At 48.9% G+C, this 27,322-nt stretch overlaps 11 protein-coding genes across 11 annotated transcripts; 4 read left to right on the forward strand and 7 right to left on the reverse strand.

The window, feature by feature from the left end:
- Nucleotides 1-14: 14 nt before the first annotated feature.
- On the forward strand, nucleotides 15-1,524 carry BP5553_00335 (putative Spermidine synthase; the record flags this gene model as incomplete). Its single annotated transcript, XM_032008958.1, has 4 exons — nucleotides 15-45; nucleotides 418-746; nucleotides 803-1,043; nucleotides 1,247-1,524. The coding sequence occupies 4 exons, from the start codon at nucleotides 15-17 to the stop codon at nucleotides 1,522-1,524; spliced, it is 879 nt and encodes a 292-aa protein (XP_031873012.1).
- A 433-nt stretch (nucleotides 1,525-1,957) lies between these two features.
- On the reverse strand, nucleotides 1,958-2,952 carry BP5553_00336 (Carbon-nitrogen hydrolase; the record flags this gene model as incomplete). Its single annotated transcript, XM_032008959.1, has 2 exons — nucleotides 1,958-2,802; nucleotides 2,892-2,952. 2 exons carry the CDS (start codon nucleotides 2,950-2,952, stop codon nucleotides 1,958-1,960), a joined length of 906 nt encoding a protein of 301 aa, XP_031873013.1.
- A 1,234-nt stretch (nucleotides 2,953-4,186) lies between these two features.
- Nucleotides 4,187-5,198, reverse strand: BP5553_00337 (NADH-cytochrome b5 reductase; the record flags this gene model as incomplete). The annotated part of the gene is made up of 3 exons (XM_032008960.1): nucleotides 4,187-4,749; nucleotides 4,804-4,881; nucleotides 4,934-5,198. The coding sequence occupies 3 exons, from the start codon at nucleotides 5,196-5,198 to the stop codon at nucleotides 4,187-4,189; spliced, it is 906 nt and encodes a 301-aa protein (XP_031873014.1).
- Nucleotides 5,199-5,515: 317 nt separating this feature from the next.
- On the forward strand, nucleotides 5,516-7,804 carry BP5553_00338 (uncharacterized protein; the record flags this gene model as incomplete). Its single annotated transcript, XM_032008961.1, has 3 exons — nucleotides 5,516-5,995; nucleotides 6,059-6,502; nucleotides 6,575-7,804. 3 exons carry the CDS (start codon nucleotides 5,516-5,518, stop codon nucleotides 7,802-7,804), a joined length of 2,154 nt encoding a protein of 717 aa, XP_031873015.1.
- Nucleotides 7,805-9,969: 2,165 nt separating this feature from the next.
- Nucleotides 9,970-11,627, reverse strand: BP5553_00339 (Uncharacterized protein; the record flags this gene model as incomplete). The annotated part of the gene is made up of 3 exons (XM_032008962.1): nucleotides 9,970-10,764; nucleotides 10,813-11,248; nucleotides 11,311-11,627. 3 exons carry the CDS (start codon nucleotides 11,625-11,627, stop codon nucleotides 9,970-9,972), a joined length of 1,548 nt encoding a protein of 515 aa, XP_031873016.1.
- Nucleotides 11,628-12,888: 1,261 nt separating this feature from the next.
- Nucleotides 12,889-13,729, reverse strand: BP5553_00340 (Uncharacterized protein; the record flags this gene model as incomplete). Its single annotated transcript, XM_032008963.1, has 2 exons — nucleotides 12,889-13,512; nucleotides 13,574-13,729. 2 exons carry the CDS (start codon nucleotides 13,727-13,729, stop codon nucleotides 12,889-12,891), a joined length of 780 nt encoding a protein of 259 aa, XP_031873017.1.
- Nucleotides 13,730-15,242: 1,513 nt separating this feature from the next.
- Nucleotides 15,243-16,310, reverse strand: BP5553_00341 (Uncharacterized protein; the record flags this gene model as incomplete). The annotated part of the gene is made up of 3 exons (XM_032008964.1): nucleotides 15,243-15,647; nucleotides 15,707-15,961; nucleotides 16,023-16,310. 3 exons carry the CDS (start codon nucleotides 16,308-16,310, stop codon nucleotides 15,243-15,245), a joined length of 948 nt encoding a protein of 315 aa, XP_031873018.1.
- Nucleotides 16,311-17,944: 1,634 nt separating this feature from the next.
- On the forward strand, nucleotides 17,945-18,259 carry BP5553_00342 (uncharacterized protein; the record flags this gene model as incomplete). The annotated part of the gene is made up of 1 exon (XM_032008965.1): nucleotides 17,945-18,259. The coding sequence occupies one exon, from the start codon at nucleotides 17,945-17,947 to the stop codon at nucleotides 18,257-18,259; it is 315 nt and encodes a 104-aa protein (XP_031873019.1).
- A 1,530-nt stretch (nucleotides 18,260-19,789) lies between these two features.
- Nucleotides 19,790-22,477, reverse strand: BP5553_00343 (Uncharacterized protein; the record flags this gene model as incomplete). Its single annotated transcript, XM_032008966.1, has 8 exons — nucleotides 19,790-19,932; nucleotides 19,988-20,512; nucleotides 20,563-20,716; nucleotides 20,765-20,816; nucleotides 20,873-20,913; nucleotides 20,979-21,277; nucleotides 21,349-21,572; nucleotides 21,642-22,477. 8 exons carry the CDS (start codon nucleotides 22,475-22,477, stop codon nucleotides 19,790-19,792), a joined length of 2,274 nt encoding a protein of 757 aa, XP_031873020.1.
- A 1,425-nt stretch (nucleotides 22,478-23,902) lies between these two features.
- Nucleotides 23,903-24,895, reverse strand: BP5553_00344 (Uncharacterized protein; the record flags this gene model as incomplete). Its single annotated transcript, XM_032008967.1, has 2 exons — nucleotides 23,903-24,302; nucleotides 24,459-24,895. 2 exons carry the CDS (start codon nucleotides 24,893-24,895, stop codon nucleotides 23,903-23,905), a joined length of 837 nt encoding a protein of 278 aa, XP_031873021.1.
- A 2,064-nt stretch (nucleotides 24,896-26,959) lies between these two features.
- Nucleotides 26,960-27,289, forward strand: BP5553_00345 (uncharacterized protein; the record flags this gene model as incomplete). The annotated part of the gene is made up of 1 exon (XM_032008968.1): nucleotides 26,960-27,289. The coding sequence occupies one exon, from the start codon at nucleotides 26,960-26,962 to the stop codon at nucleotides 27,287-27,289; it is 330 nt and encodes a 109-aa protein (XP_031873022.1).
- Between the last annotated feature and the right edge of the window lie 33 nt (nucleotides 27,290-27,322).

A 27,322-nucleotide genomic window follows, 5' to 3' on the forward strand; every position in this document is an offset into this window, starting at 1 on the left:
ATCAAGCATTCAGAATGTCAGACATCGTCCACCCCACGATCAAGGGTAAGACCAAGTCGCATCGTCCATCGTCTTTGCATTTCCCATTTCCCATTTCCCCCCATTCAGACACGAGCAGCCCTGCCTCCGACCGAGCCTACCCGGCATCCTATTCTTCATGCTGCACAACCGGTCAAGGCAGACTTGCCCAGAGGATCATGGGCTGCTCTCTGATTCCCCTCGGTTCGCCAGCGCCGTCGTGGAGGAAGACTTCTTTCGATGCGCGTCGCATCGCCTTCCGGCAGCCCACCACCCTCTTCACTTTACCCGAGATTGATTAACAGCTGCTGCTCCTACAGCAGCAAAAAAAGCACACCACCTGTCTCACTCTCTCCTTCAAAGCTTCCACCCCCCGCTGACCAAATTAATTTTCTGCAGATGGCTGGTTCCGAGAAATATCCGACATGTGGCCCGGCCAGGCTATGACATTGAAGGTCAAGAAGGTCATCCATCATGAGAAGAGCAAATACCAGGATGTGCTTATCTTCGAGTCCACCGACTATGGCACCGTTTTGGTCCTGGACAACGTCATCCAATGCACCGAGCGAGACGAGTTTGCGTATCAGGAGATGATCACCCATCTGGCCATGAACTCGCACCCAAACCCCAAGAAGGTCCTGGTTATCGGAGGCGGAGACGGTGGGGTGTTACGTGAAGTCATTAAGCATGACTGCGTCGAGGAGGCCATTCTGTGCGACATCGACGAGGTATGCGGTGCTTATCCCTCGTGAATGCCATGCACGTCTGACATTTATCCTTCCAGGCTGTTATTCGTCTCTCCAAGCAGTACCTCCCAGGAATGGCAGTTGGCTTCCAGCACCCCAAGGTTAAGGTGCATATCGGAGATGGTTTCAAATTCCTCGACGACTACAAGAACGAGTTCGATGTAATTATCACCGACTCTTCGGATCCAGAGGGACCGGCAGAGAGTCTGTTCCAAAAGCCATACTTTGAGTTGCTTTTCGGTGCTCTCCGGGAGGGTGGCGTCATTACCACACAAGGTTGTACGTTCTCCTTTATCTGCGTGGATTTGGTGCTGTTTCTGAGCTCTTTAATTATTTTTTTGGTCAGCCTTGTCGGCGTTTCATCTTTATTACCGAGGCTTCACGCTCTGTTGATGTCATTTCCTGGCTTTGGATCTCCATACTATTTTTTATTTATTTATATATATTTGTCTACCGTCTGAATCACATGCTAACTTCCGCAGCCGAAAACCAATGGCTCCATCTGCCACTCATCACCAAGCTCAAGAAGGACTGCAAAGAGGTCTTCCCTACCGTTGAGTACGCCTACACGACCATCCCAACCTACCCCTCCGGCCAAATCGGCTTCATGGTCTGCTGCAAGGATGCCAACCGCGATGTCAGCAAGCCCTTGCGTAGCTGGTCCGCAGAGGAGGAGGAGACAAAAAACAGATACTATAACGCCGACATCCACAAGGCGAGCTTCATCCTGCCAACCTTTGCGAGGGCCGCTTTGAAATAAGAAACGATACCAAAAAAAAAGCATTTGTTAGCCTTGGGGCGGACGGAATATTACCCCGCTATAGAAAATCCTCCCCATGGTTGGCTACGTTTACGGGATCTCTGATGTAGGGTGGCTTGCCGGCCTGATCAGAGAAAAAAAAGCATTGGTCTTGGGGCCATTTTGCTATGATTAACGACGGGAGACGTGGTAGTGGCTGCATGGGAAAAACGACGGACGTCCGTAACAAAAGTTTTATTTGCTTTTTATTTAGAGCGGATCTGCAGCATCTGCCCTCTCATATAAAAAAACAAAATCATCCAATAGATGGATGAAAATTTTCAACCCCGGATATGCCCCTTTTCAATGCAGATGGTGCCAGTAAAATTCGCCGCATTAACGCCATGGGACACGGGTCAATTATCATATTTTTTGGGTATAATCTTTTGCATCACTATACAGCATCTTCAAACCTACACTCCCCCTGACTAACATCAGGGTAAACGTCAAACCTCCTCTGTTCATAAATCGGAATTCCGGTTCTCGCCTCCTCAATCCCCTCATTCTTCAACTCAGCATACACGACCTCCTCCCCTTCCCCAGCCTCAACCATAACCCTCGCCATGGGATCACAAACCAGACTATGGCCCCAGGCATGGTACCCAGCATCCATATCCCTAGCGGGGCTACATAGGGCCACATAAACCTGATTATCCAAGGCGCGAGCCTGGCCCTGCAATTTCCAATGCAGCGGGCCCGTAGTCAGATTAAACGCACCTGGATAGACAAGCGCAAAGCAGCCCTTCCGCGCCGCGACCATGGCCAGCTCGGGGAACCGGATATCATAGCAGATCGCAACGGCTATCTTACCGTATTCCGGCAAGTCCACAATGCTAATCTTGTTCCCCGGCGACAGGATCTCCGATTCCTGGAACCGTATCTTCCCGGGAATGTCGATGTCGAAGAGGTGCACTTTCCGGTGCGTCGCGACCAGCTTTCCGGCCGGCGAGAACGTCAGGCTCGTGTTGTAGTACTTTTTCGTAGACGGGTCCAGCTCCGGGATCGAGCCGCCAATTAGGTATGTTTTGGTCTCGGCCGCCATGGCGGCCAGCGCGTGGAAGGAGGGAGATTGGGTTGCGGACGGCGGCGAGGGGAGCAGCGTTTCCGCGTACGTCGGGAAGTGATCGCAGCCGTACGGGCTGTTGAAGCATTCCGGCAGCACGACGATATTGGCGCCGCCCGCGGCGGCTGTGTGGACCAGCTCGCGCGCATGCGTGAGATTGCGTGTCTTATCCGACCCTACGATCCCATCTGTGTTAGGAGTCCAGCGACGAAATTGAGGCTTTTGATAACGGCGGGGGGAAACGGAATGGGGAACGCGAACGAACCGCTGGCCAATTGCACCAAGGCGAGCTTGACGGGCTTCTTCAGGAGAGCCGCGGTGGCCATGTTTGCTATTGATCTCTGCGAGGTGGCTTGGAATGGATATCTGGCCGGCGTCGACAGGGCTTGCAGTCCTCGTAGTGCTTTGAGCATGTTATATTATGTTTCTGCTGAGGTGACATAGCTTTCCTCATCCCCGCTATCTGTGGGACGGGGCTGTCTTGGCGGGGATGCGGAATAAGTATAAACCCGTTGTAGATCGCAATCTAACGGTGGTGGGAACTTCCGTCGAAGCCCTGTATTCGCTACCAAAGTGCTCGTATTACGAATACGGCACTTAGGTTGGAATTGGAGCTGTGTATCACTTCGCGGAAGATAAATCTACGCCAAGTTAGCCACGATCTGCTCATATCCGTCAATAGAGGAGCTGTGCCAAGGCCATCACACAAGACACAGGCTCAACGTAGAGGAGAATCCTATGTGTATTCTGACGCCTAAAGAGTAGAAGCCTAAACTACCTGAAGTATCTCGCACAGAGATACGGCAGGGGCGCAGTGTCTATACCGTGCTCCAGTGAGCTTGGTTTTATCAGCTCTTGAGGCAATATCCGGGATGAGAGTGTGCTTCCAGAGAATTAATATGGAGTCGTGATTGTAAGTGCGGAATTACAGAGTTGCTGCTACACGGGCAAGTGTATATTGTACAATACCAAAATCCGGATCCTGCTATTTCTTCGACATAGCTACCAGCGTACCTAGGTGCTTGATATACGAGGTATGAGTTTCCAGCATCAGAAAAGACGTCGAGTACAAACTTTATGCTTCGTCTTAAAGGCTCTGATTCATTTCCTTCCTTCTTCTTGCTTGTTTTTTATATATGCCACCGCTACATATCTTCATCAGTTCCAATCAAGGCATTTGTTGCCATCCGCCCAATCCAATAGCGGGATCACCTCAATTTCACAGGAAAATATGACAATCTGCTCAGAGCCTTTTACATCGCCCGTTGCGGCACGTTGTATTAGTATTCATAGCTGAAATATCAAGACCATAGGATTGAGAAGCACGGAGGTCCTCAATCAAACTACTAAACCATCTTCTAATACTTCCATAATATTTCAATATCTCATACCAAGATGTAGATGCAGGTCGCTCTATATGCGCCATGACTACAGCTTGGTTATAATATGTACAATTACAGTCGCCAAAGTTTTGGCTTGATTCATAAAAGCTTCCTTAATTCCTTGCCCGCAATGAAAATTTCTCCCCTGCCAACCTATCATCAAAACCTGTGAGTTCCCTCAGAATTTGTGTATTTGATCTTTGGTATAACCAAGTTGCTCAAGGATTCCAGCCTGGGTGTTACCAGAGCTACCCTTAGCGCCCAAAATAGCATTCTCCATCGCTGGTGGCCCGCAAACAAACACCTTGGAATCTTTCTCACCGGGATCTATCATTGCCTTCTGCAACAATTCCTTCGTAACATATCCCTTGGGATATGGCGAGCCTTCAGCAGGATTGCTGACCGTGTATATTGCTTTGAAGCGGTTAGGAAATTCTTTCTCGTATTTTGCGAAGTTTTCTTGGAAGAGTATATCTTGGTCACTGTTGACACCAAAGACGAGTGTGATTTTTGTCTTATCTTCTGGATTTTTGAGAATGCCTCGGATGAGCTGATACATGGGTGTTATTCCCGCACCTCCAGCAATAAGAGTAATGTGAGAATGTTTGTTGGGAGTCCAGGGATAACCTTTAATTGCGCCCAGGAAGTAGAGCGAGTCGCCTGGAGTCATGGCGTGGAGATGGGTGCTTTGTTTTCCATTTGGGTAGCGCTTGACAGCAAGCTCGATGTAGCCAGGCTCGTCTTGAGCAAGTTAGCTACAGACATTCATGGGTTGGAGGCTCTTCGAGACTTTACCTAGGTTATTAACTGGGGTATATGGTCTGATGACTGGAAGTACACGTCCTTGTGGTTTGGAGAATGTCAGGACAGCCGCTTTTGATGTGTTAGAAAATTGCATCATGTTTCATATCTAGACGTAACATACATGTGAGGCTGAGACCACTCTGAGTATTGGGTTCTGGAAATTCAAACCGCAAGAGTTTCGTCTGGTGGTTGAGCGTCTGGATGCTATGGAGGCGTAGAGAAGTGAGACCCATGCCGCGGAAAGCCATCGCTGGCTTTCCACGCTCAGAATCAGCGGGTTTCGTGCTGTACGAATAGAGGCCGTATGCTATGAGTCCAGTAACGGTAACAGCAGCTACGGTGGAAATTGAAGCTTGCTGACGTTGAAGTACCCGGCTTGCAAACATTGCGGGTCTTATTTAGATTGTAATGCACCGAGGAGCATCGGTATCGATCAAGAAGCCGTTGTATGGAGATAGATCAGAAAAATCTAAGAAGCTCAACAAGTAAATAGAAATGTCTGGATTTATAAAAAAGTTTGAGGTAGTTGGACGCATAAGAAATATAACGTCATTCAGGGTACCTCGGGGTTTGAACACCGTACGACGCTCCAAAACCCGACGCCACATCCTCAACTTCAACTTATACGGCGTCCGACGCTATACCCATATGCCGTCGGGTCTTTGCTACGCAGGCCGAAAAATCTTCTCCCAGGGGGGTCAGGATGCCCAGAGCCCGTGAAGCTCCAGCATCGAAACCAACGCGGTTAGCTTGCGAGACGTGCTCCCAACGTAAGGTCAAATGCGACAAAAGGGCCCCTTGCTCCAACTGCCATCGAAGCGGCGCGCAGTGTGTCCCGGTAGAACGAAAGCGTCTGCCTCGAGGCCGACAGAAAGTAGTATCTAAAGAGGAGGTACCTACGAACAACAGCGTTGACCTGACGGATCGACCGAGAAACATCTCGGGTGGTAGTACTTCCCAGGTAGCCGAGAGCCAGCGACCGGATTTTGGGTTCAACAGTCCTGCACATTCGGCTTTTGGCCTATGTGAGTCGGCAGCTCCGACACCTCAGGGTAATGATGCCAGGCCCGTTATAACCCGTAGCTCAAACGGCGTTGCAGCACCTGGTGGTGATGACCCTAACGATACTGGCGCCACGGAACGGCATCTGGGGGGGTTCTCTTGGACAGATATCATCGCCGAGGTAAGTCACGTTGCTGTAATCGATAGTGTGAACAGGTTCAATAGTAACATGGTCTACTGATAGAATGATATGCCTCCACATAAAGTGGTGACCCCGAATTACCCCCCAGATTCCCTGCTTCTGGGTTTTAATGCCCCCGCCAATCCAGATGGGCTCAGAGCTACCCCAGCCACAGCAGAGATACGCAAGCAACTTTGCAAGATATACTTGAATCAAGTAGACCCCGTATTCAAGGTTCTTCATGGACCTTCGCTACGAGAACATCTTCTTGGAGGAAAGAGGTATCTCAATTACAGTCCTGGGCATCCTGCTGTTGACGCCCTGGTCTCTGCCGTGTATTATGCTGCCGCCAACAGTCTCAGTGAAGCACATTGTCTCTCTTTATTCGGGGCTAGCCACGCAGCAGTCGTCACAAGCTACCGCACAGCATGTGAGGCATCGCTGGGCCATGCTGGTCTTGTCACCACAGAAGATTTGACTGTGTTGCAAGCCTTCATAATCTTCCTTGTAAGTCGATTCTCAATACATATATTAGTATATATCCTTTTTTAGCCCACATATATTTATACTTTAATGCAGGTCACTATGCGTTCACGCGACCAAAGTCGCCGGGCCTGGACTCTTCTGAGCATGGCTGTAAGAATTGCCCAAGCACTCTCGCTCCATCTCGAGAACCCCCCCTATGCCGTACAGCCTTTTGAACAGGAAATTCGTCGACGCGTATGGTTTGCTATCGGTTTGCTTGATATTCACGCATCTCTTGATCGAGCGGCCGAGCCTATGATTCCTGCTGCGTGGCTGCAGTCCCGCTTACCTGCCAATGTCAATGACAACGATTTATGGCTTGGCTTCGAAGGATGTCTGCAGGATTCAGCAAAATTTACTGATATGACCTTCACGGTAATGACCTGTACAGCTCAGTTCGTTGCAAGGATGTTAAATTTTCCACCGACAGCTGAAGCTGGAGCAACTGACTGGAATGTCAGACAGTGTCACGTTGATTCTTTCCGAAAAAGGGCAGCAATACTTCTTCAACAATGCGAATCTGATAAAATACCATTCCATTGGTATGCCAAACATGTTGGAACATGTATCTCAGCGAGTTTGCAGCTCCTTGCTTTTCGACCATTGCGACGCCTACCAAATAGCACCGCTCCTCGAGTCAGACCTCACAGCCTTCTCAAGCTATCCGTTGAAGTGTTAAAACAAGCTCAAAATCTGATCCAGGACTACCGCGGACATCCTTGGTGCTGGTTTGAAGGTATTTTTGTTCAATGGCATGCTCTTGCGGTGGCCATTACTGAGATATCAATTTGCGAAGACATGGCATTAACGGAGAGTTGCTGGCCCACTGTCGAGCTTGCATTTGACCAACTCAGTTCTCTGGTGGCTGATTCTCGGCAAGGAATTATTTGGACGCCGGTAGAAAAACTTATGAGAAAAGCACGAGAAAAGGTAAGGACTAGTCGCCTCAATATTTATGCTATTGGGGGGCAGGCAGCAGATGTAAACACAACTCATTTGATTCGCGGGGTTTCCGCAGATGTACATCCACATTTTCAGCCTCTGCCTTCTGGCGGCAGTCAAATTACGGATGTGGCAATTGAACCAGTGGGGAACCTGAATCTAGCACAACTCATAGACAATCCCAGTGCGTGGCCAGATGTCTGGGAAGGAGTGGACTTGTCAGATGGCAGCCTCCATTCTATTTCTGACATGGCATGGGCCGATTGGGAGAGTCTGGCGGACAACTTCAACGGTGGTGATGAGGCGATGAATATGTTCCCATCATATGGATATTTAGCTTGAAGTAGTAAATTTCCAAGACAGATAGATGATCGCTCTATCACCTTTTCGGCCTGTTGTACGAATCATTGCACTGGCCAAAGCAGAAATGGCCGAAGAAGAAGCGATGGACAGTAAAGGGCGATATAAAGTAACTCCCGCGTCCTATATTCCCAGCGTCTTTTAACGATTTCCAGCACTTGAGACGGAGATACGGCATTGGCGAGAGCAAGATGCTAAAGTACTACAAATCCGAATATGTCACCTAGTCAGGCATCTGTCGGTGTTTGGCCATCCTTCGGGGTGTACGGAGTATCTGGTGGCATGATTCTTCGTTAGAAAGAATACGAAGATCCGTCGATTCTATACTGGTGTTTTGCCAGTGGGCTGCAAACGCCAATTCATCTGAGGTCTTCGGGGTGAGAGTAAGGGCTCCAGGACTAGGAACTTGAAATCTCACCTTTCGGCTAGGCCATCTCTCAACTGGTTTTCCCTAATAAGACCATTTTAACCGAGTTTTAAATTTAATCTCCTCTAACCAAAAAAGTATATATAAAATAAGAAAAATTGCAAAAGAAAGAAATACCGCCCTTTTAGCGGGATTAGCGGTACCGAGAAACACACTTTTTTGTGTTATCTCTGGTAGAGTGTCCTGGGTTCTCCTTGGCAGTGGGTTATGGCGGCCTAAACGCTGACCAGTACGACCGTCTTTCCCATGTCACCAGTCTCTAATTGTTAACCTAAAACCGCTTATTTGGTTTTATATATCTATCCAGAGGGACCAGGCTGCGCGCCGGTATTGCCGATATTAGCCCGGTGGTTTCCTTTATATTTGGCTTTGGGTTACCAAATTATACAAGGAAATATCAGTATGTATCTGTTGGATAGGTGCTTAAGCGTCTTCTCTCCTCCCTTCAGTTATTCGCCTGCAGTGTAGAAAATAGGTGGGACAGTTTTTATCTCATTGACCATTTAGAAAACTATCTCAAGGCAAGAGTCGGTTTTGGTAGCCCCTTTGTAGAGGTTAGACTGATAGTATGTGCAGGAACTAGCCAACTTATCGAGTCCGCAGAAATTCTTGTAGCAACTCAGATTTGCATATCAACTACCACTATTTGATCTCAGTGCTACCATCTACTCAATCGGGACTCAATATATTTAGAGGAACTTTCATGTCTCTAAAGTTACGGCGGCTATTGAGTTAAACTTTATTCATTGTTGGATATGGACATGGTCTGCTGATCGGGGTAGGTTGGGCAACCAATTTCCCCAAGCTTCTCAACCAACCATGCGCAGGCGCCGCTCTCAGAAACCCCTTCCTTATCTATAGGTCCTAAAGTATCTCGAGATTAGCGTCAAACTAGAATCTGAGTTCCAAGGAATGATGGTGCAGTTAGCACTGCTGGTTAACATCAGAGTTGTCTTGCCTCCCGGGGTATTGGGAAGTGCTTATTGGAGTAATACGGGATTTACGGCTAACCCACGCTGGTGGTTGAATGGAAACTGATTGGGTTGGCTGAGAACAAGTACTGTACCTATGCTCCTCGTAGTCGGTGTGAGCAAAGTGACGTGGTTTAGCGCAGTCCGGGGTCAAGCAAAATACCCCGCCAGAACGGCTATACCCGCACTTAACTTAGAAAGAAAGATAACTTCACGCACGGCTCTGAAAGCTTTAGTGTCTCTTTAATACCTCGTCATCTTGCTCACATCTTCAGTGTCTCTCACCACGTTCCTTGAAACCATATCCCCATAGCCTCATAGCTTTAGTGTACCGGCCAAACAGGTTAGAAGATGCTGGCAAAGTGTCAGAATTACAGTTTAACGACAACAATAGAAACACAGAATGTCCGGGACCATCCTCGACGCTCGAGTGTGAGGAACTTAAAAGCCTGAGAGATAGAAGGGATGACTTGATTGAGAAAATACGGGCGGAAAAGGAAGGAATGCAGATTCTCCTGGATTTAATGGACGGAAAGACCCAGGATTCCATGCATTCGTCCTCAAGAGCGGCGAAAGAGACGCGAGCCAAAGAAAGGGAGACACCCAAGTTCAGCCACGAAGAAGCCATTGAGATTCATGAAATGGCTATAGAGCGATTGCAGGAGGATTACACGCAGGTTGTCGAGGAGTTGGAGGGTCTGGAGAAGCTAATGTAGAGAGCGCGGAGAGCAAAAAGCAGGCAATCTCATCTAGAGCGAGAACGGGTATTTAGCTATACGGTTCCAAATGATATAGGATATTCCAGCCAGAAGGACGATTGTGCCACCTCCCATAGCAACTTTTGAGAGAATTTGATCTACTCTTGGGGACAGGCCCGCCTTTTCACCCAACCACCATGTGAATAGTCGTGGTGTAATGGAAGTAAAATGATCCCAAGGGCATCTAGTCAACGGTGCCATTTCCACGATCTCTATCTCATCGTCAGCGGGATCTTCGACCCCGAGGCGCTTTCGCTCCGCTCGATAAGCCGCCCAGTCGCGAATCTTCCTTGTCACAAGGGTCCGGCGAGCTGGATCCTGTTTCATGAACTCCCCTATCCGATCTTCGAGACCCTTCCGTTGATAGAGGAACTTGTCGAGGTATCGTCCCGCGAAATAGTCTATATCAGTCCAGTTTTCCAATGCTGCTGCAATTAGAATACCACCGTTTTCATGCACTCCCGCCCAGTCATTTGATAACAACCCCTCACCGTAAGTTTTCAACTCTTGGTCTCTAACGACGGTTCGAAACTTATCCAACTCGTTGACATACCGCGAGTAGCGAAAGGGCCAGGCTAGGTCATCGGTTTCTAGACTGGTGAGCCATGTGGGAGGCATGAAAAACTGCAGTGGGACAACGCGGCTCCACTCCCAGTCAAGAAGAGCTACAATATCCATATTTTCGTTGACTATCAAATTGTACGGGTTCAAGTCGCCATGAACCAATACAAAGGGGCCACTATCTAGCTTCGGATTTAGCCACTTTTTCTCCGCAAACTGAGAGAACTAGTGGAAGTGGTAGAGAGTTTCGTTGCCGTCCTCCTCACTATAAACGCTCTTCCTGCCTTTTTCGAATGCGTTCCATGCAATGCGTAGCAACATTGACACATAGTCACTCGCTGACGTTAGAACGCCTTTGCAGCTACCGTACTCGGCCTGGATGCGCGAGGACTGCAAGCCTTCCAGCTCCTGTTCATTTATGCTGATTGACATCGGCTTCTTCCGGACGTCGAACCCGTCAGAGCCACGAGAGAGGATGCCAATAGACGAGAACTCCAGCCGCCTAAGGTGGATATAGATAGAGGCTAGTTGTTCGTAGAGGTGTCTTCGCTGGTCGTCTAACAAAGTCTTGAATCTGACATCGAACAGCGTCCGGCCTTCGATGTAGTCGAGGATAACGAACGAGGCGATATTATAAGGACCTTTTTCTTGAGCAAGGGAATACACATGGATTCGGGGGATCGGAATATTCGTCTTTTCAGCAATAAGCCTAGGGAGTACGAAAAAAGTTCATCAGGTTAACACGCATGAGTCTCGCCAGAGACGACCTACTGCATCGTCGCAACTTCGCTCTCCAGCTTTTCGTGCGCCTCGAAAGACAGACACGGCGACAGAGGCACACGAACTACCCAAGAATCCCCTTCCTCGCATTTTTCTCCATCGCTGATGGTTTCATTGTCTGAGCTAAGAGAGCAGAATCGAACGAAGAAGCAGATGTTATAGCTCCCCCGGACAGGCGGTTTGAAAATAGTACATGGTTCGCTATTGTGGTATGAGGACGCTAGACGGCAGATGTCATCTTCTTTGATGGATTCGATGAATCCATCACGGTTGTTGTGGACGCGATCCTCGACAACGCGATCTAACATCTGGATTTATGTCGAGTCGCGGTACAGCTGTATGGGGAAGCTTTATTCCCAAGGTACCTTACCTTACCTAAGGTAAGGTACGGAGTACCCTAGGCTGGCAAGTGGACGGTGCTAAGAAACGCGGTTGACAGTCGATGACTAAGCGAACAGCCCTTGCCGTGCAACCGCTTGGAGATGGTATCCAGTATATACTCCCGGGAGACAATATATAGTTTAGACAACATCAATATTACATATTTCCCGTCGATAGCAAGGGCATAGATGACGTTTTCGTGGGCCTTCCAAAATTCCTTGACACCCTCCGGTGCAAATACCAGAGCAATCGAATTACCTCCGTACGTTCCTGTTTGTAATGAACCTTTTAAAGCAATGGTTCAGATTCCGTCTTGCTCGTCGTGCTTGACTACTTACCAGAAATTAAGGAGCTGTTTAGAAGACTTGGCAACGATATCAACTGTCCTGCAATGTGAAATAAAGTTAGCAACAAATATATTAAAAGCTCCCGGTTGCACAAATAGCCATACACGTATGCACCATGGCGAAAGCTGCTTCAATGTCTTTCAGCTAATCACCACACGATATCCCTATTCTTTACTTCCATATACATAATTCTATTCTTTGCCTGCCTCCATAGAGGATCTAGTACTAGCTCCTCTGTTTTACTATTTATACGGGCTCAATACCCTCCCACAACTAGGTCCAAGACACTCCTGTATACACATGATTTGGGTCCCCCCCCCCCCAGACGCCACAACACTTGAGTGCCAGCTGCCTCTCCTATAACAAGCCGACATTCTTTTGGTCTTTTGGTCTTTTGGTCTATCGAGTTTCTTTAAATGATGGACCATGAACCGCATTGGTTGACCCTCAAATACCAAAGCCGTATAGGCAGAGCAGCTGCAACTTCACTCGGGTAGATCGAGCCTCATCAGTCTAGGAGGCAGAGACATAGCAATTAGCTAGTCATGAAGGCAGCCTCGTAGATACCCTGGCCAGCGAATCGATATTTTCCAGTGGGACTTGTGGCGAACCGAAATTCATCTCCCTACGGGCATTGAAGGCACCGGAGCTCTAGGATAGCCCAAACTTGGTTCAATTGAGCCATGGATTCCTTCTATGCAATGGCACCATGCTTTCCAGCAATGATGGCTCAGAAATCGGGAATATCGTCCTAGTAATCCCTAGCATAGTCTCCGCGGGGTTCCTAGGAAGAGAGGGGCCAAATAATATATAGAAGCGCGGATAGCCATCAAGCTTCAATTCATGAGGCAGCTGACTTGACGGGTTTCCCCAGCTTGAGCTCCTGCTCAGCCTCCCATTCTTGCCTTAAATTCTTCAGCCCCATCATCACTTTCGGTATCAATTTCTCCCGTCTCCTCGTCTGCCTTCGATTAACCCTCCACTCAATACTTGTCACCGGCATCGACTGGCCAGGCTCGGACTCCAAATCCGCCACTTTCCCGCCTCCGAGCTGTGAGCCGTCCGTCTCCCAGTCTTTCAAGCCAGGAGCCCACATCGAGGGTGATATTACGGCATCTAACGAAGCTGCGATATAGGACTTGACGGGACTGATTGGTATAAAGGGCCCGTAGAGTGGATTTGTCGATGGGGATCTGAGGTACCTTTCATGATCGATTGTGGTGGTTGATATGTGGAGTTCGAAAATCTTCTCGTCGTTGGGCTTCGCGGTGGATGGCTCTGCTGGCGCGTGGTCAGGCGGAGTGAGAGTTGAGCCAAGAAGAGTTTCTGTAGAAGGATCTTCGGATTGAGAGTCATTGGGCATAAGGCGATAGCGGATTGGGCTTTGGTTCAGAGCTGCAACCGCGGCGGCTTCGGTTCTGAACATCGAGAGGAAGGCGTTTGGCACAGGAGCCTTTGGGTGGTACTGGAAATCGGAGCGGTCAGCCATTGAACAGTTAGATAATTGTGGGACAACGCTCATGTACCTTCAATGAACGGAACATTTCCACTTCACCGAGTTGTTCCATAACTCGGAGGACTTCCCGACGCTCAGGAAATGTTCTGGGTGTTGGAAACATCTTGACGTGGACTGTACGCCTTGCCAGGGTGGCAGCGCGAGTAATTGCACGGGAGCCACTCATTTCTGCCAATTCGCATGTCTAACAAATTATGTGTTATTGGGAAATGCTTGTCCTTCTGCGGGTGGAATCGTGAGTTGTTAATTCTGGAGGTTGTGATGCTATCTGCTACGGCGATCGGTTGAGAACAACTACGAAACCAATATCAAAATCAACTACTCGCAATTTGTTTAGTCGGGAATTAGATAATTATATATTTATATCCTTCCTTGTGCTGCCTTCTAATAAAATTATTTTGCTAGACTTCATTTGTAGAATTTCCTCCTTGTATGTCTTATTATTCCCTGTATAGCCTACTCGTAGAACAAATCGGTGTTTTAAGGAAGACTTTCCCAATAAAAATAGGATTTCTTACTACAGAAATAGTACCGAAATGCGCTTATAGCTCCTTGGTTTCGAGTAACTCTCTATTTATTCCCTTAATAGCTTTTGCAAGAATTTCTGTACGGGCTTGTAGTACATCTGCAACTGCACCATGGATTCCGTACTGGCCATTACTCAATTAGGTTAAGTTAATAGTGAGGCAAAAATGGGGGACATGAAAAGAGCGGCCCTCCGGAGTGCTAATACCATGACCTTATCCAAGGTCTGCAACTTTCCAAGCTATTATTAGCAAACTCTCAATGAATCTGAGATATTTACCCCAGTAGGAACATTATCTCCTTACGAGGAGTTTTTACTCTCCCTAACCTGCCCCATTGATCCTGCACAAAAGATTACCCCACCAAAAGACAAAGCCCTGTTAAAGAAGAGCAACACGTAGCTATACACAACGCTATATGATCAAGTATATACGTATGTAGAACGTTATAGAAGGTGATTATCACGTTCTCAGCGCTCCATGCCTAGGTCTCTAAAGGACTATGAGAAACATTTTACCTCTTTCCCCGTACCAAGATGCCTATGAAAGGCTGGACCAAGTTAATCCAACTCTAATACGCTCATAAGACTAATAGTATTTGCTTGCGGTAGTAGCAAAGAAGCAGGCTGTGATCTTTTGGAATCACAGCTTGCGGCAGACTATTACTGCTCTAGTTGTGAGCTATAAAAGAACTGGACTCCCAGTCTTATTGAAATAACGGGTTAGTTGAGATATCTAGAGATCATAGACGTTTTCTTCAAACTGGGACATTGGTAGGATTTGTCCTTTTAGTACTTGAGCTATTTAGAGATGATAAATGACCCCCTAACTGAGACATTCTTGGGATTTTGCGTCTTAGTGCGCTCGTTTATTATCCATGCGAGCTCCTCAAAAGCTCATAAACTTGGGGCACCGAAAGCTGTTGACTAAACTAACTGGGTTTTGAATAATTCTCCGAAGGCTTCGAGTTGCTGGGAGAGTCGACTTCGCCTCACTAATATTGCTTCATCAGATCGCATAAATCCCACCACTGAGTGAGCAACGACCTGTTCAAGCCCCTGAGCGACGGCAAATCTACCAACATGGAAACCGAGAGTAAATCACCTGAAACACCTGATCTCAAGGCGATGAATATTTTAGTGTTCATGTTACTCATTACCCACCGAAATATCGTACAAGCAACCGCTCCTGATGTTGTGCAAGATTTTCCCTTCTCCTCAACGCCCCCGAGAGCTTATCCTCCTTCCACCCCATACTATCATCTAGCAATAAATGGGTATACGCAAATATACTCGCATCAAACAACGTAGGTTTCTCGCTCCCAAAAAACCATGTGTCTTCACCAAGTAGTATAGAGAGTGCTTCAAACGCCTTGTCTGCTTCGCTGTATAGATCGTCTATATCAATTATGGAGGAATGCTTGAGGAGCTCGGCTTCCGCGGCAGCTCGAAGCTGGTGGGATATTGAAGCTCGGACGAGGGGGTTTGTGGAGGCTGATGATACGTAAAGTGGGTATGCAACTGCATTAAAGTTTAAGGGCTCGAGATAGAGAGTGTAGAGCTGAATGGAGTTAGAGCAGGGTTTGGAAAATTGGGGCCCCAAAGGGCTTGAAAACATACCCAGGCGCTCCGTATTCGCTGGTCAAGAAGGGCTTGGTATGCTTCATAGCGCAGGTTCGAAGACTCTTCCACGCTTGCACCGTGGTCTTCCGCATATTTAACTAGCTTGTTGGAGGGGATGGGGTAGGTATCTTGAGATGTGTCGGAAGTAGACGCAGACGCAGCGGGAAGCAGGAATGGCAGTGCGCCCGTGGGAGAAGCATGATTGCTCGAGTGGACCAAACGGTGTTTGACACCAGCGATATTTAGAAATGCCTATACATGCCAGTCAGATTAAGTCCGCACCTCGAGATGTTTCTTTTCTTAGTTAACGCACCTGCCACTTCAAGCAACTGGGATTGAAAGACGGCCGGCCGGCGGCGGCATCTTCCTTATTGCTAAAGACATAAAGGCTCGGGATCTTCGCTGGCTTCGGGGCGCGTCGCGGAAGCTCATTTGGGGGATATACGAGGACTGGGACATAGTCGAAGAGGGCTTTTACCGGGGGCGGAATAGCGAAGAGGTTTGCAAATTTCCTGGACTGCCGGGAGAGAGCCGGGGCCAGACTCTGACCAGCAGAAGAGTCTTCATCCGCGCCCCTTTTGTCGCGAGGTTTTGGCGGCATTGGGGAAGAATTGGACAAATGAACAGATAAGAGGGAATCTTTGGACGGAGACGGGACGAGACGTGCAGGTGTACAAACGCGTACCGAGTAGGCGAGCTGTCATAGTACATATGATATTGCGTATGCAGGGGCAATCAATGCAAGGAGCACCGGTACTTACGAGGTAGAGCCTCGCCTGAGTTCTACATCTCGCGCTCAGCCGGCGCAGTGCAACTGGAATATATTATATTATATTATATGTATATAATATATATTGCATCTCGAGAGTAATGTACGTTTGTTTCGAGGCTCCTCGTACTTACCAGGCACTATAGAAGCAAGGCCAGGGGTCTGGACCGGAGCTCCCGAATAGCGGCTCTTCTCATGCCATAGTCAAGGTACTGTCATACTCGTAAGGTATATACGAAGTACTCGAGTTGGCATTAAATCCTCTTATGTAGTACAGGTCTATTGACGCTTTCACCAGTTCTACCCGAGGTCTGATGCCGAGGCCATCGTCCCGAGAATTTCTGATATCGGCTCTCTTCTCTTGCATCTGACTGTATCGGCATTGCCATTGCCATTGCCATGGGTATCTACATTTACATCCATCCTGCAGGAAGATCGATCGGTCTTTAACTTTCGGGAGCATCTAGGCTCTCTATGGCCGTGATTATGCTTCTACTTACGAAGTAGAGCGACAGGTCTCGAACCATGGACTCATGGACACAATGGATGAGACGATCATCCATCTCCAGTACTCCACTTCTCCAGGTTTCCGCGACTGCAAATCGTCTAGTGAAGTTCTTTATTGCGCCGGACCCTTCTTGCGTGCTGGTGATCGTCCGAATTGCTGGCCGCTTCCGGAGGTTGGCTTCTGCCTAGCTAAGGGAACTACATCATTCCATTCGCATCGCCTCCCCAGACTCCCCGTGCCAACCATTTCTTTTCTTTATAGCTTGCCTATAACAACCTCCGCCTCCTCCCCGTCTACCTCGGCTTTCGAATCCTTTAAATATTATACATTACTGCGCGGGTGTGCGGCGAAGATCCCGGCGGCCAGCAAGCAGCTTAAAGAGTGCAGAGTGCATCGATCTGTCGTACGACGCCACCGACGATCCAGGTAGCCTCGTACAGTAGCCAAACCCTATCCGCTCCTATCGAACCCTATCGCCCGCAGCTCCAACAGCCGCCATCTATTAGCCTGTGGCATTGCGACACCGCTACCCCAGGCTGTCCATATCCATACTATCCCGAGGTGTTACGAAACCGCTCGTCAGGGCTCGGGACTACAAGGCCCGAAAGCCATCTGCGCTGTGTCGGCGGGGCAGAGACAATCTCATCTGCAAACTTATTACAAGTTACAACACTATCTTCCTACCCTACAATTACTCCCAGCTTTTCCTTCTCACGGCCTCGTCCTCGAGATACTCGTATCCTATCCAGATAGAAAACCTGCCGCATCCCTCTCTTCCTCTCCGCGCACTTGCGGCGCATTCGTTCATTCTGCTCTCGTGAGAACGCACAGGCAGGCATTCGGACAGCCCCACCCCTCGATCCAACAACCACTGATCATCTACAACTATCTATCCTCACTCGCCCTCTCCAACATAATACTGCACATATCAATTCCAATACAGAAAAAGAAATCAAACATGGAAGCACCACTCTCCTCGCCGACCCTCAACGGCTCCTCGCGAACCCACCCCTCATACTTCAACCCCTCGACATCGACGACATCCGCGTCATCGTCCTACCGCACACAATCGCAAACAGGCGCTCCCTCAGCCTCGAACACACAGGCACAGCCCCACCAAGTCCAAGCCCAAACCCAAGCACAAACACACGCCCAATACGCACCCCAACAATCCGCCGAGCCCTTCCTACGAGACTTCAACTTAGTAGCCGAGGCAGCGAAGCGTGCCCAAATGGCCGTCCTAATGCGCGACTTGGAAGCCGTGGGCATCTAGCCGCCGTCCCCCCTCGGCCGAACCCTACAAGAATACCCGCCGATTCTTTGTTTGCGTTCTATATGCTGTGTTCGATTAGCTGTTTTGCGATAGAAAGACTTCTTTCCTCTTTCATCGATATATATTTACTGGGTGGAAATTTGTGTCAAGGTTTTTACAGGTTCAGAGGGAGAAAGGGAGGGAGGAAAGACTATTATTTCTGATTTTTGCCCTGCGGTCTGTCTACGTTGATTTTTTTTACGAGGGAGGATAGCATGTATTTCTAGCATATTTCATTCGGCGCTTTGGGACGGGCGTATTTATAGGGATAATGGATACCTAGGAGGAAATCTTGTTTTTACTTTGAAAGTAAGTAGCAGCAGGTGTACATTATTTATGTCATACCTCATATATTCTCACTTCTTTCTGCTATCTCACTCCTCCACCTTTTTACGAGATAATAATAGTGAATGTGTTCGTAAGAGGGTGTCATATCTAATACTCTATATACTTGGTACTTTTCCCTTCACCGACCCCAGCATAAAGCTCATTCCCTATTAGCAAAATAAGCTGCCAGTTTTCCATCACTAGAACAAAAAACTATTAAATACGATCCAGCCTAAACTCCCCTCCCTCTAGTCCAATTTAATAACCTCCCTCCTAAACCCAACCCTTTCCCCACAAATACCGCACATAAACTAAACTCCTTACTGTATTTCTCTTCATTCCATAATAAATCCAGGTGGCAAAAAAAAATATCACGAAGAAATTTTTAATTTTTCCCTTTAAGCGGGTCTATATAAAAATAATAAAAGTGGTCTTCAAATGATTGGAAAATGTGGGATTTATCAAAGCTATCTTAGATAGGAAAAGAGCAATAGAAGGAACACAAATACAAACAGCTTGGAAATTATATTCTAGTAGGGGGTTTTTTGTAGTGGGTTTGAGTAGATAGAGATAGGTAGGTAGGCATATAAGTTGTACTTACGTACAATCCCTATAGTAAGCTCCCATTCCACCAAGGATGCATTCCTTAGATGCATCATTCAAGCGACCCATTTCGAGTTTTTTTATTTGGAAAAGAAGCTCTGGTATTCTCCTATTTAAGTGCTCGCTGGCTAGCTACTAGCTGCTAGGTTTTGTACTCACCAAAAACACAAAACGGTGCGCTATTCCCATTCCGCAAATCTCTAGGCTCTCTTATCGTTTGGCTCGCAAGCAAGAAAAGCCGGCAAAGGCAAAGTAACAAAAAGCACAACACCCCCCGTATTTCTCGCTTACCAGCAATGATAAAAAAAAAACATCCGACCCGGAAACAAACCCCTCCAGCGTAATTCCACCTAACCTGCAAGCCTGCCCCCCGCACACTCACAATAATAGGGCTAGATGCAGGTTCAAGAGAGGAAAATAGCAAATTGGGAACAAAACAATAAACTGAGTTGCAACGGCGCCCCCGTATACACCGTATCCGTAATGCAATGCTTTCGCCCTGTAGCAGGGTCATAACGCCTAAGAAGAGAGTGGGGAGAAAAATCCAGTGTCCATGGCCTATCAGATGCCGGGTTTGGGTCGTGCAAAGTCGTCAATATTTACGAAAGCGCCGTGGCCACCGCCTTCCCGCAACTCTTCGAGGAGAACGCTGGTTTGCTGGTAGAGCTGTTCCAGGGCGGCGGACGAGGATTTACCGAGGGATGCTGGATGATGTTAGGATGTATAGGGTGGTATATGTAGGTAGGGTATGGGACTTACACAAGATTGCGGAGTTTAACTCCTCCGCAACAGCGACTCGGCCCTTGGGGTCTAATAGATGAGAAACTTCCTTTGCGTTGAGAGGATCTGTGTATGCTATCAGGGCAAAAGCCTCCTCGAGAGCTTTGCTAACCTCCCTTCGTGGATCATCTTTGAACTCGGCTTGGAGATCCTTTCCATATGCGAGCGTCTCTTGCAATAGTTGCTGATACTGCATCTGGTTCTCGGATGATTCTTCCGTATCCATGCGATCCCAGTTATTTCCTTGTGGTTGCTGGTCGTCTAGTTCCATCTCGTGGTTGATAATATCATCGTACCAATCCCCGCTATGGCCATTACTCTTCTTGGCGGCGGGCGTAGCAGTGGGGTTCTGCATTTCAGCGCCCTGCCGAATCATCTCGATGAATCTTCGACATCTTAACCGGAAGTAAACGTGCTCATTCTCCTTAAGGACTTGAGGGTAGAAGGCGTTAGTGTACTTTAGAGCTCTTTCGACATCGCCCTCTAAGATAGCAGCACGGATCCCTTTTGGAATGTTAATTTCTATCAAAACTGAAGTTGGCTGGAATACTTACGCTGCCGATGACCAGCATCCTCATCTTCCTTAATGTCGAAGGTCTCAAGCTCTACGTTGGGATCCAGGGTTAGGGCTTTTCTTTCTGAGTGCACTTCGTCTGCAAACCCCCTGGCGGTTTCTACGTAACCCTCATGGCTCAAGAATTGAAGGACCTAACAGTGTTAGAAATAGGGAAGACACGGCTCTCGCTCGACACATACCAGTGATTGTATCAGTTCGGTCTCGTTCAGAGGAGGAGCAAGTTTCGCGGTACTGCAATGTGTCAGATCTCAGTTCTCAGGTTCCGCAGATCGAGCACCAGGACATACCTTGTCTCTCCGATCTCTTGATAAATTTTGGTTTTCTCGGCCTGCAGGGGGGGGGCAACGTTAGCAACAATATTCATCCGGACCCACTGGATTCAGATCGGTTGACCAGCATAGAAGTCTTTAACCACGACCGGAGACCTTCGCCCACACCAGCAGGGACAAAGGTCGTCGCTGATGCGAGGAATTCTCTGAGTCTCCGATGGTAGGAGCTGGAAGGAGTCCCTGCTCCAAAGGTGGGCTGGCCAGTTGGCCGGAGTTCGGTGGAGGAGATAGGACTGACCGACATCATGCCATCAATGTCAAAGACAAATGGACTTTGCCCGAAATTCACTCTAATATGCTCGCCTGACTTCTTCATTCCTACCGAGGGAAAGAGCTTCCCCTTTATCTCGCGGAAGGCAGTACCTGGGTTACTGTTAGTAAACTCTAAATGTCCCACGAAGGCGCCACTCAAAAGGGGCATGCCGGTTACGAACCTAAATGATCTCCATTTTTGGTGAAGAAAGCAGATCCAGTTCTAAAATTTACACCACAACCAATAATATCACCAGCTGCAAATGGTGGTCCGTAATGCTTGCCGGTGCTCTGGCAACCGAATGAGTGTCCATCGTCGCCGTGATACGCCCATGATTCCGGTTCCCATCCAGGTAGTCTCGATAACGGTACATCCTTACTCGAGAATCCGATGCCAATAGAGCTTCTATATCAAGTGTCAGGTTACGAATATACGGAGAAGAGAAAAAAAAAATTCAAAGAGCGAGAGGCTTACTCTTCCCGCTTGCGTGACATGATGGTTACTTCGAAATAATAAATTCCGCATTGCGGGGGCATGGGGTGATCCGCCCTGATGGCACATGCTTCGTGATCCCGATCCCGATCAGTCTTTTGCGCCGTAAATTTAACCTCCTGCCCATCTGATAAGACCTCCAGCCCCCCATACTTGTCCTGGCTATTCCATCTCGAGGGTAAGGGTGCTAAGGTGCCGTCTTCAGGCGGAGATTTCTCAATAACCTCGTAAGCTATGCCCCGGTGGGAGGCAGGCATCTTCGCATGCAGATTTACGCTGCTCGCGCTCGTGGACAGCGACCCCGCTTGGGAGGACTGAGCAGAGGCATTATCTTTATGAGCCTGGATTTTCGCCTTGTGTGCTTCTTCTAGCTTCTGGACGTATTTCGAGCCACGCAGATACGAGGGCACGAAGAAATAGTCGTTATGCCCAATCCCAAAGACGCTATATCCAGTCCCATTCATGACCGACCCATATGCACTCGAAAAGCTAGGTAGATATCCATTCCGCCCCAAGGATCCAGACCGTCCATGGTAAGCCCCATTTGCGCCGAAGTCCATATCGTACGCTCTAGAATCGTATCGCATATGCCCGCTCAGATATTGATAGTTTGGATCGTAGTTGAAGTCGGCATTTTGGTTGAGTAGGTGTGAGAAGGCACCCGATCTTAGTGGCTGCTGGAATGATTGTGACATTGGTGGAGCAGTTCCGGAAACGACTGAGGCATACGAGGACCTTCGTGGCATGAATCCGGGAGCCCCAGTCGGCATGCTCGAATCTGGAACCCCCGGCGAGCCCGAAGGGTATGAGTTGGCCATGTTACCGATTTGATGGCAAGTTTGGAGGGTGGAGGGGTTATTGCTGGGCTATGACAGCAGGAAAAAGACAGCACAGGAAGAAGCCTGCTTTGGTAGCTGGAAGGATTGTGGAGAAGTGGTGCCGCGTCGTCAGATCTGGTGTTGGGATAGCGGATGACGAGGCGTAGGTGGGGAGGCTGGTGAGTGTGAATGTGAAGGTGTGTTCATGGCCAGCAAGATCCGATTATAAATGCAGGAGAGATGGGAATGTGAAACTAAGATGCCCTCTGAAGCTCTACCAGAGCTGCATCCCAACCAGTAGGTTCATGTCGTCGGACGTGTTCGTGTTGGAAACGGGTTCTGGAGCATGGGCGCTATGGATTGAACGACGATGGAGATGGTGATGAATACATGGCGCCGGCAGCTGCTGGAGCGTGAGTAAGTACACTCTCGCCGAGCTAGGCCCTTTCCAGGCCATTGGTGGGGAACATCCCCCGAGAGCGTCACGAGACCGCACCCGGAAGGCAAACATGAAAGTACAGAGTATATATATAGTACATAGTACATGCCTGAGTTGAAAGCGAGACGGATATTTTAGACTTATCCGTGTTTACGACGAGTTTTTCGAGTCCGGGTGATCAAATGTGCAGAGCCTGGTGACCGCCTCGAGGCTGCTTGGAGACCTTGGAAAAGGCGGCCTTGAAGTACGTAAAATCCGGAACGCCTTCAACATGTCAAGAATACTACGCAAGGTGTTATGTAGAGTGGCAAGAAGAGTAAAATATTCTCTGATGTCTATCTTCGTTCTGGAATACTCGAAATATCGCTAGAAGTGCGTGGTATTCTCGAGTGGCAAACTATATTCTATCTGCAGTGGATCTACTCTCGGGATGTCCTAGTGGTGGTGAGAAGTACTTTCGGGAACACACATAATGTGACCAGCTTGCATTGTTTTCTCGTAGAAACGAAAGCATACAGTTCTTCTCCAAGGTAAAAACAAACGGATGGTCGGGAAGAGTCATCGACCGTGTAATCTCAGAGAGACAGGAACATTTCACCTGGCCTCCCATCATAGAGGCGTCAGTAAGTGGACAGGGCGAATGGACAGTGAGTGAGTGAGTGAGTGCATGAGCTTGGAAATTCTTGTTCAAATTCTTGAGCACCTATACAGTAATGCCAGCCTGCAATCAATTATCTCCCGATATAACGCCAGTATCACCATTTGATCGCAGTCCCTTTAATGCTTAGCATCCAACGCCCCACGAGCTTTTCCGACAAGACCAAGATAGTTGAAACAATAATACAGTGTGACGCTCCTTGGAGGAGCCGAACAATCTAGCAGTCCTATGACGGTAGACCAGGCTGCTACCAAAACGCCAATTTCAATCGAAAACTGTTGTACAGATGCCTCGAGCAGCATCCTTTGAGCTCTATTGATCGCTTGATCTATGCTGATGCTGCAACCTCAGGCGTAGGTTGCGCTGATGGGAGGGATGGAGCAGGCGAGCTCGCCATCTCCACATCCAGGCCATTGTTGCTCTTCTCGCTCGCAAGTTGGCTATCCTTGTTCTCCTTGCTGCTGTCTCCAGATGGCTGATCTTCCGTGCTTCCTTGGACGACGACCTTTGGTGGAGCCTTCCATCGTGGAATTTCCCAAACCACGCCGGTGAAGCTCTTGAGTGAGAAGCCGCCCTTGTTCCATTTGCGGCACGATTTGCCGCTTCTGTCGAGCGCCCTGAGGCCGGCATTGATTGCACCTTGATTCGCCTTGGGCCCAAGCTTATGAGCGGCTGCGCCAGTTGCGCCCCTAGAGGCGGTGGCAGAGTGATCGATTGTTCCATCCTCCCTAGAAAGTAAACGTTAGCAAATTGTGACGCTAGATTTAAATCCCAATGGGACTATCTGCAAGAAGGCGTCCGACAAATGCGACGGTGGATGATGCAGTAAACCGCACCGTGCAGAAGTAGCCAGAGACGGGTGAATGAGATGACGATGTACTTACAATCTTGCCTTCTTCTTCGGACCAGGCTTGCCTCTAACTTTCGGAATTGGCAGTCCATCGGGGCCTAGTGCAACCGCAGCAGACCTCTTCACGCCCTTCTTCTTCACGCCCTCCGTCGGCGGAGGCATCGACGACGGCGCCGGAGTGGTGTCGGTAGGGACGGGCGTGTTGGTCGACTCTGACTTGTTGTCATCATTGGAGCTGGGTGCGACGGGCAGGGTGTTTGATGTCGACGAGGCCGGCGAGTCCTTTGATGGGGATTCCTCGTTTTCAATTTCCTCTTTGACCACCTCGTCGTTGGCCGGCGACGAAGGGGGAGCGAAGCGCTCCAGCGCCTTGGGCGAGAGGGTCAAGGTGACAATGAGGCTGCTGCCCTTGGACGACTTCCGCCGTGCAGCGGAGACGGTTGCAGGTTTATTTGGGTTTGATGGGGGCATCGTGGGGGATTGATGGCGATGATGGGTGGTGTTGCGAGGGAGAAAGTCGGCGTGGAAGAGTTGGCGGGAGGGAGTGCGACTAAATAGAAGAGTTGCGTGTCAGAAGGCGTTGGGGTGGTGGTTGAAGGGCGAAGGGCTTTTTTTGCGGGTTCACGTACCTTGATCGTCGCGGTTCTTCTGGCCTGACCCGAGCTGGGGCGGGTGGAACAGCAAAATTAGGAGTGACCTTGAAGCCGGTGAGTGCGGATGGATGATGATGGTGATGGTGATGATGTTGGGGGGAGAAGGGGGGAGATGAAGATGTTGTGCGGTGGCGGGCTCAAGTCATGGCGGATGGGTCGGGGAGGGCGACGGGCTTGCTTTGATTAGAGCAAGATTGGGGTTGTTGTGTGCCATTGTTTTGCGATCCGATCTCTGATAGTGATAGTGGTAGCAGCAGTTGGCGGGCTTGGGGTTTGGGTTGGGGTGCGTGTGTGTTCTCTGCGTGTAGTGTGTGCAGGCGGCGGCGGCGGCGGCGGTGGGTTCAGGTTCAGGTTCAGTCTCAGTCTCTCTCAGTACCTTAGTCAGTCAGTCAGTCAGGATTCGCCGATTGCTGGCTGTGGCTGGTCACGGGTGGCTGAGATCCTGCTGCTACGCGAGGCGTGGGCTTAGGTCATCCAATCTAGCTTGGCCATGCGCCCAATCACCCGCCACCGTCTTCGTCGTTTCTCCTGTTTTCAGCTACTGTACTGTACATGTACTCCTACTCCTGGAATAGTGCAAGCTGCGCAGAGACAAAGACCGTGATGTTGGTCATGTTCCAAACGAAGTCCAGTCCCGTACATATCTTACGAGTATAATCCGGAGTCCGGAGCTATAATACCGTCAATTAAGTAAGGCGTCCAGTACACGATCATCATCCATCTGGCTCGGGCATTACCTGCAACCGTCCGTCGCCCGACAGCTACTGTTTCAATGCTCGCTATTTGGAATTCAAAGAATACGTCCTCCGGAACGAAGTCCTATTAATATATCTTATCCTCCCTGCTCTGATTGTCGAGGTTCAAGGTCCAAGTTGGACCAGTGTTTCCGCGGCTGTACAGTACAACAGGCAACCACATATTTCCCTCGAGTATTCATGGGATCTATCAATTTCACATGCTGCACTACATCTGTAAGGATGATGTCTGCTTGGGTTTTATACAGCGGCTGCCTACCTAGGCTCTCTCTCCTCTGGAAAATGGTCGATATCTAGGAGACATATTCTAGTTCCCGTCGAGAACAGTAGTTGTTCCATGTTTCCACCACCACCCGACTAGGTCAAGAGATTATTATTTCATGAATATTCCCGGCTTCTGCTAGCCTTTCTATATTATCGATCACTTGGAACTACCTCGAATTATGGGTCCTAGTACGCGTCAATGAAATGAACTCCTACTCGTTTGCTAACGCTATACATCCCTTTACCCGGGCTATAGTGGAAATTCTAGACACGCATCACTGGCATAGCATTAATTTGACCTTATAAATAGTATAAGTTCAACACAGATACAGACACTAACCTAAACTTCCTTCGGGTATGCTTACTTACAAATGTACCTAAGGTATGTATAATTTTGCAGGTGCCCTTTCCTAGATCATGTGTTTCTAGACAGGGATAGGTCACATGATGTAATTCCTTAATCTGGAAATTGGGAACTCCATAGTTTCGGCCGTGACCTGCAATTCTCCCTTGAAGACCCCAAGACTGTCATTACCCACACTCGCTATCGACACAATTTCCTTCGCATTTGCCAAACACCTTCACTGTCGTTTCTCCAATCCTGCAATACCCCGAAGATCAGTGCGCAGAACCCGAGATCACAGTTACGCTTGCATCAACGCTCTCTCAATACACCAACCAAGGGATACAAATACCATCCCTTCCATCCGCTGTATTACGATATCACCAAGCCCTCGGCCGTGAACAATCAATTAATCGCACGATCCACAGAGATACACCTCATTCCAACCTACAGGGCCACTACCCTCCCATCCACATACATATCCGCTCTCGCCACCTCATCCCCCATCCATCCGCAAACGATGCATCTCCATCTCTCAACACTCGGGCTCTTGTCCCTGATCTCACACGCCCTCGCACAAGGCGCCGTAGGGGGAGTAGGGGCCATCCCCGCCCCGACGCCCGTGGCATCTCAATATCCCACCATCACAACCGCTCTTTCACTAGTCACGATCAACGGGGTTACAAGCGCGCAGGAAATCGTCTACACGATACCGTTCGCGACAACGGCTCTAGGGACGTGGGAATTGGGCCCTACGCCACGCGCGGGAAGCATTGGCTTGGGCGATATTGCGGGCAAGATTGGTGTGGTGAAGTCGAAAAGGGGTGCGGTAGAGACTGCTGTCTCATAAATACCTATAGGTATCGTGGGAAAAATCGACGCT

This window comes from Venustampulla echinocandica (assembly GCF_003357145.1).
Source record: "Venustampulla echinocandica strain BP 5553 chromosome Unknown scaffold_0, whole genome shotgun sequence".
Taxonomy (NCBI): Eukaryota; Fungi; Ascomycota; class Leotiomycetes; order Helotiales; family Pleuroascaceae; genus Venustampulla; species Venustampulla echinocandica.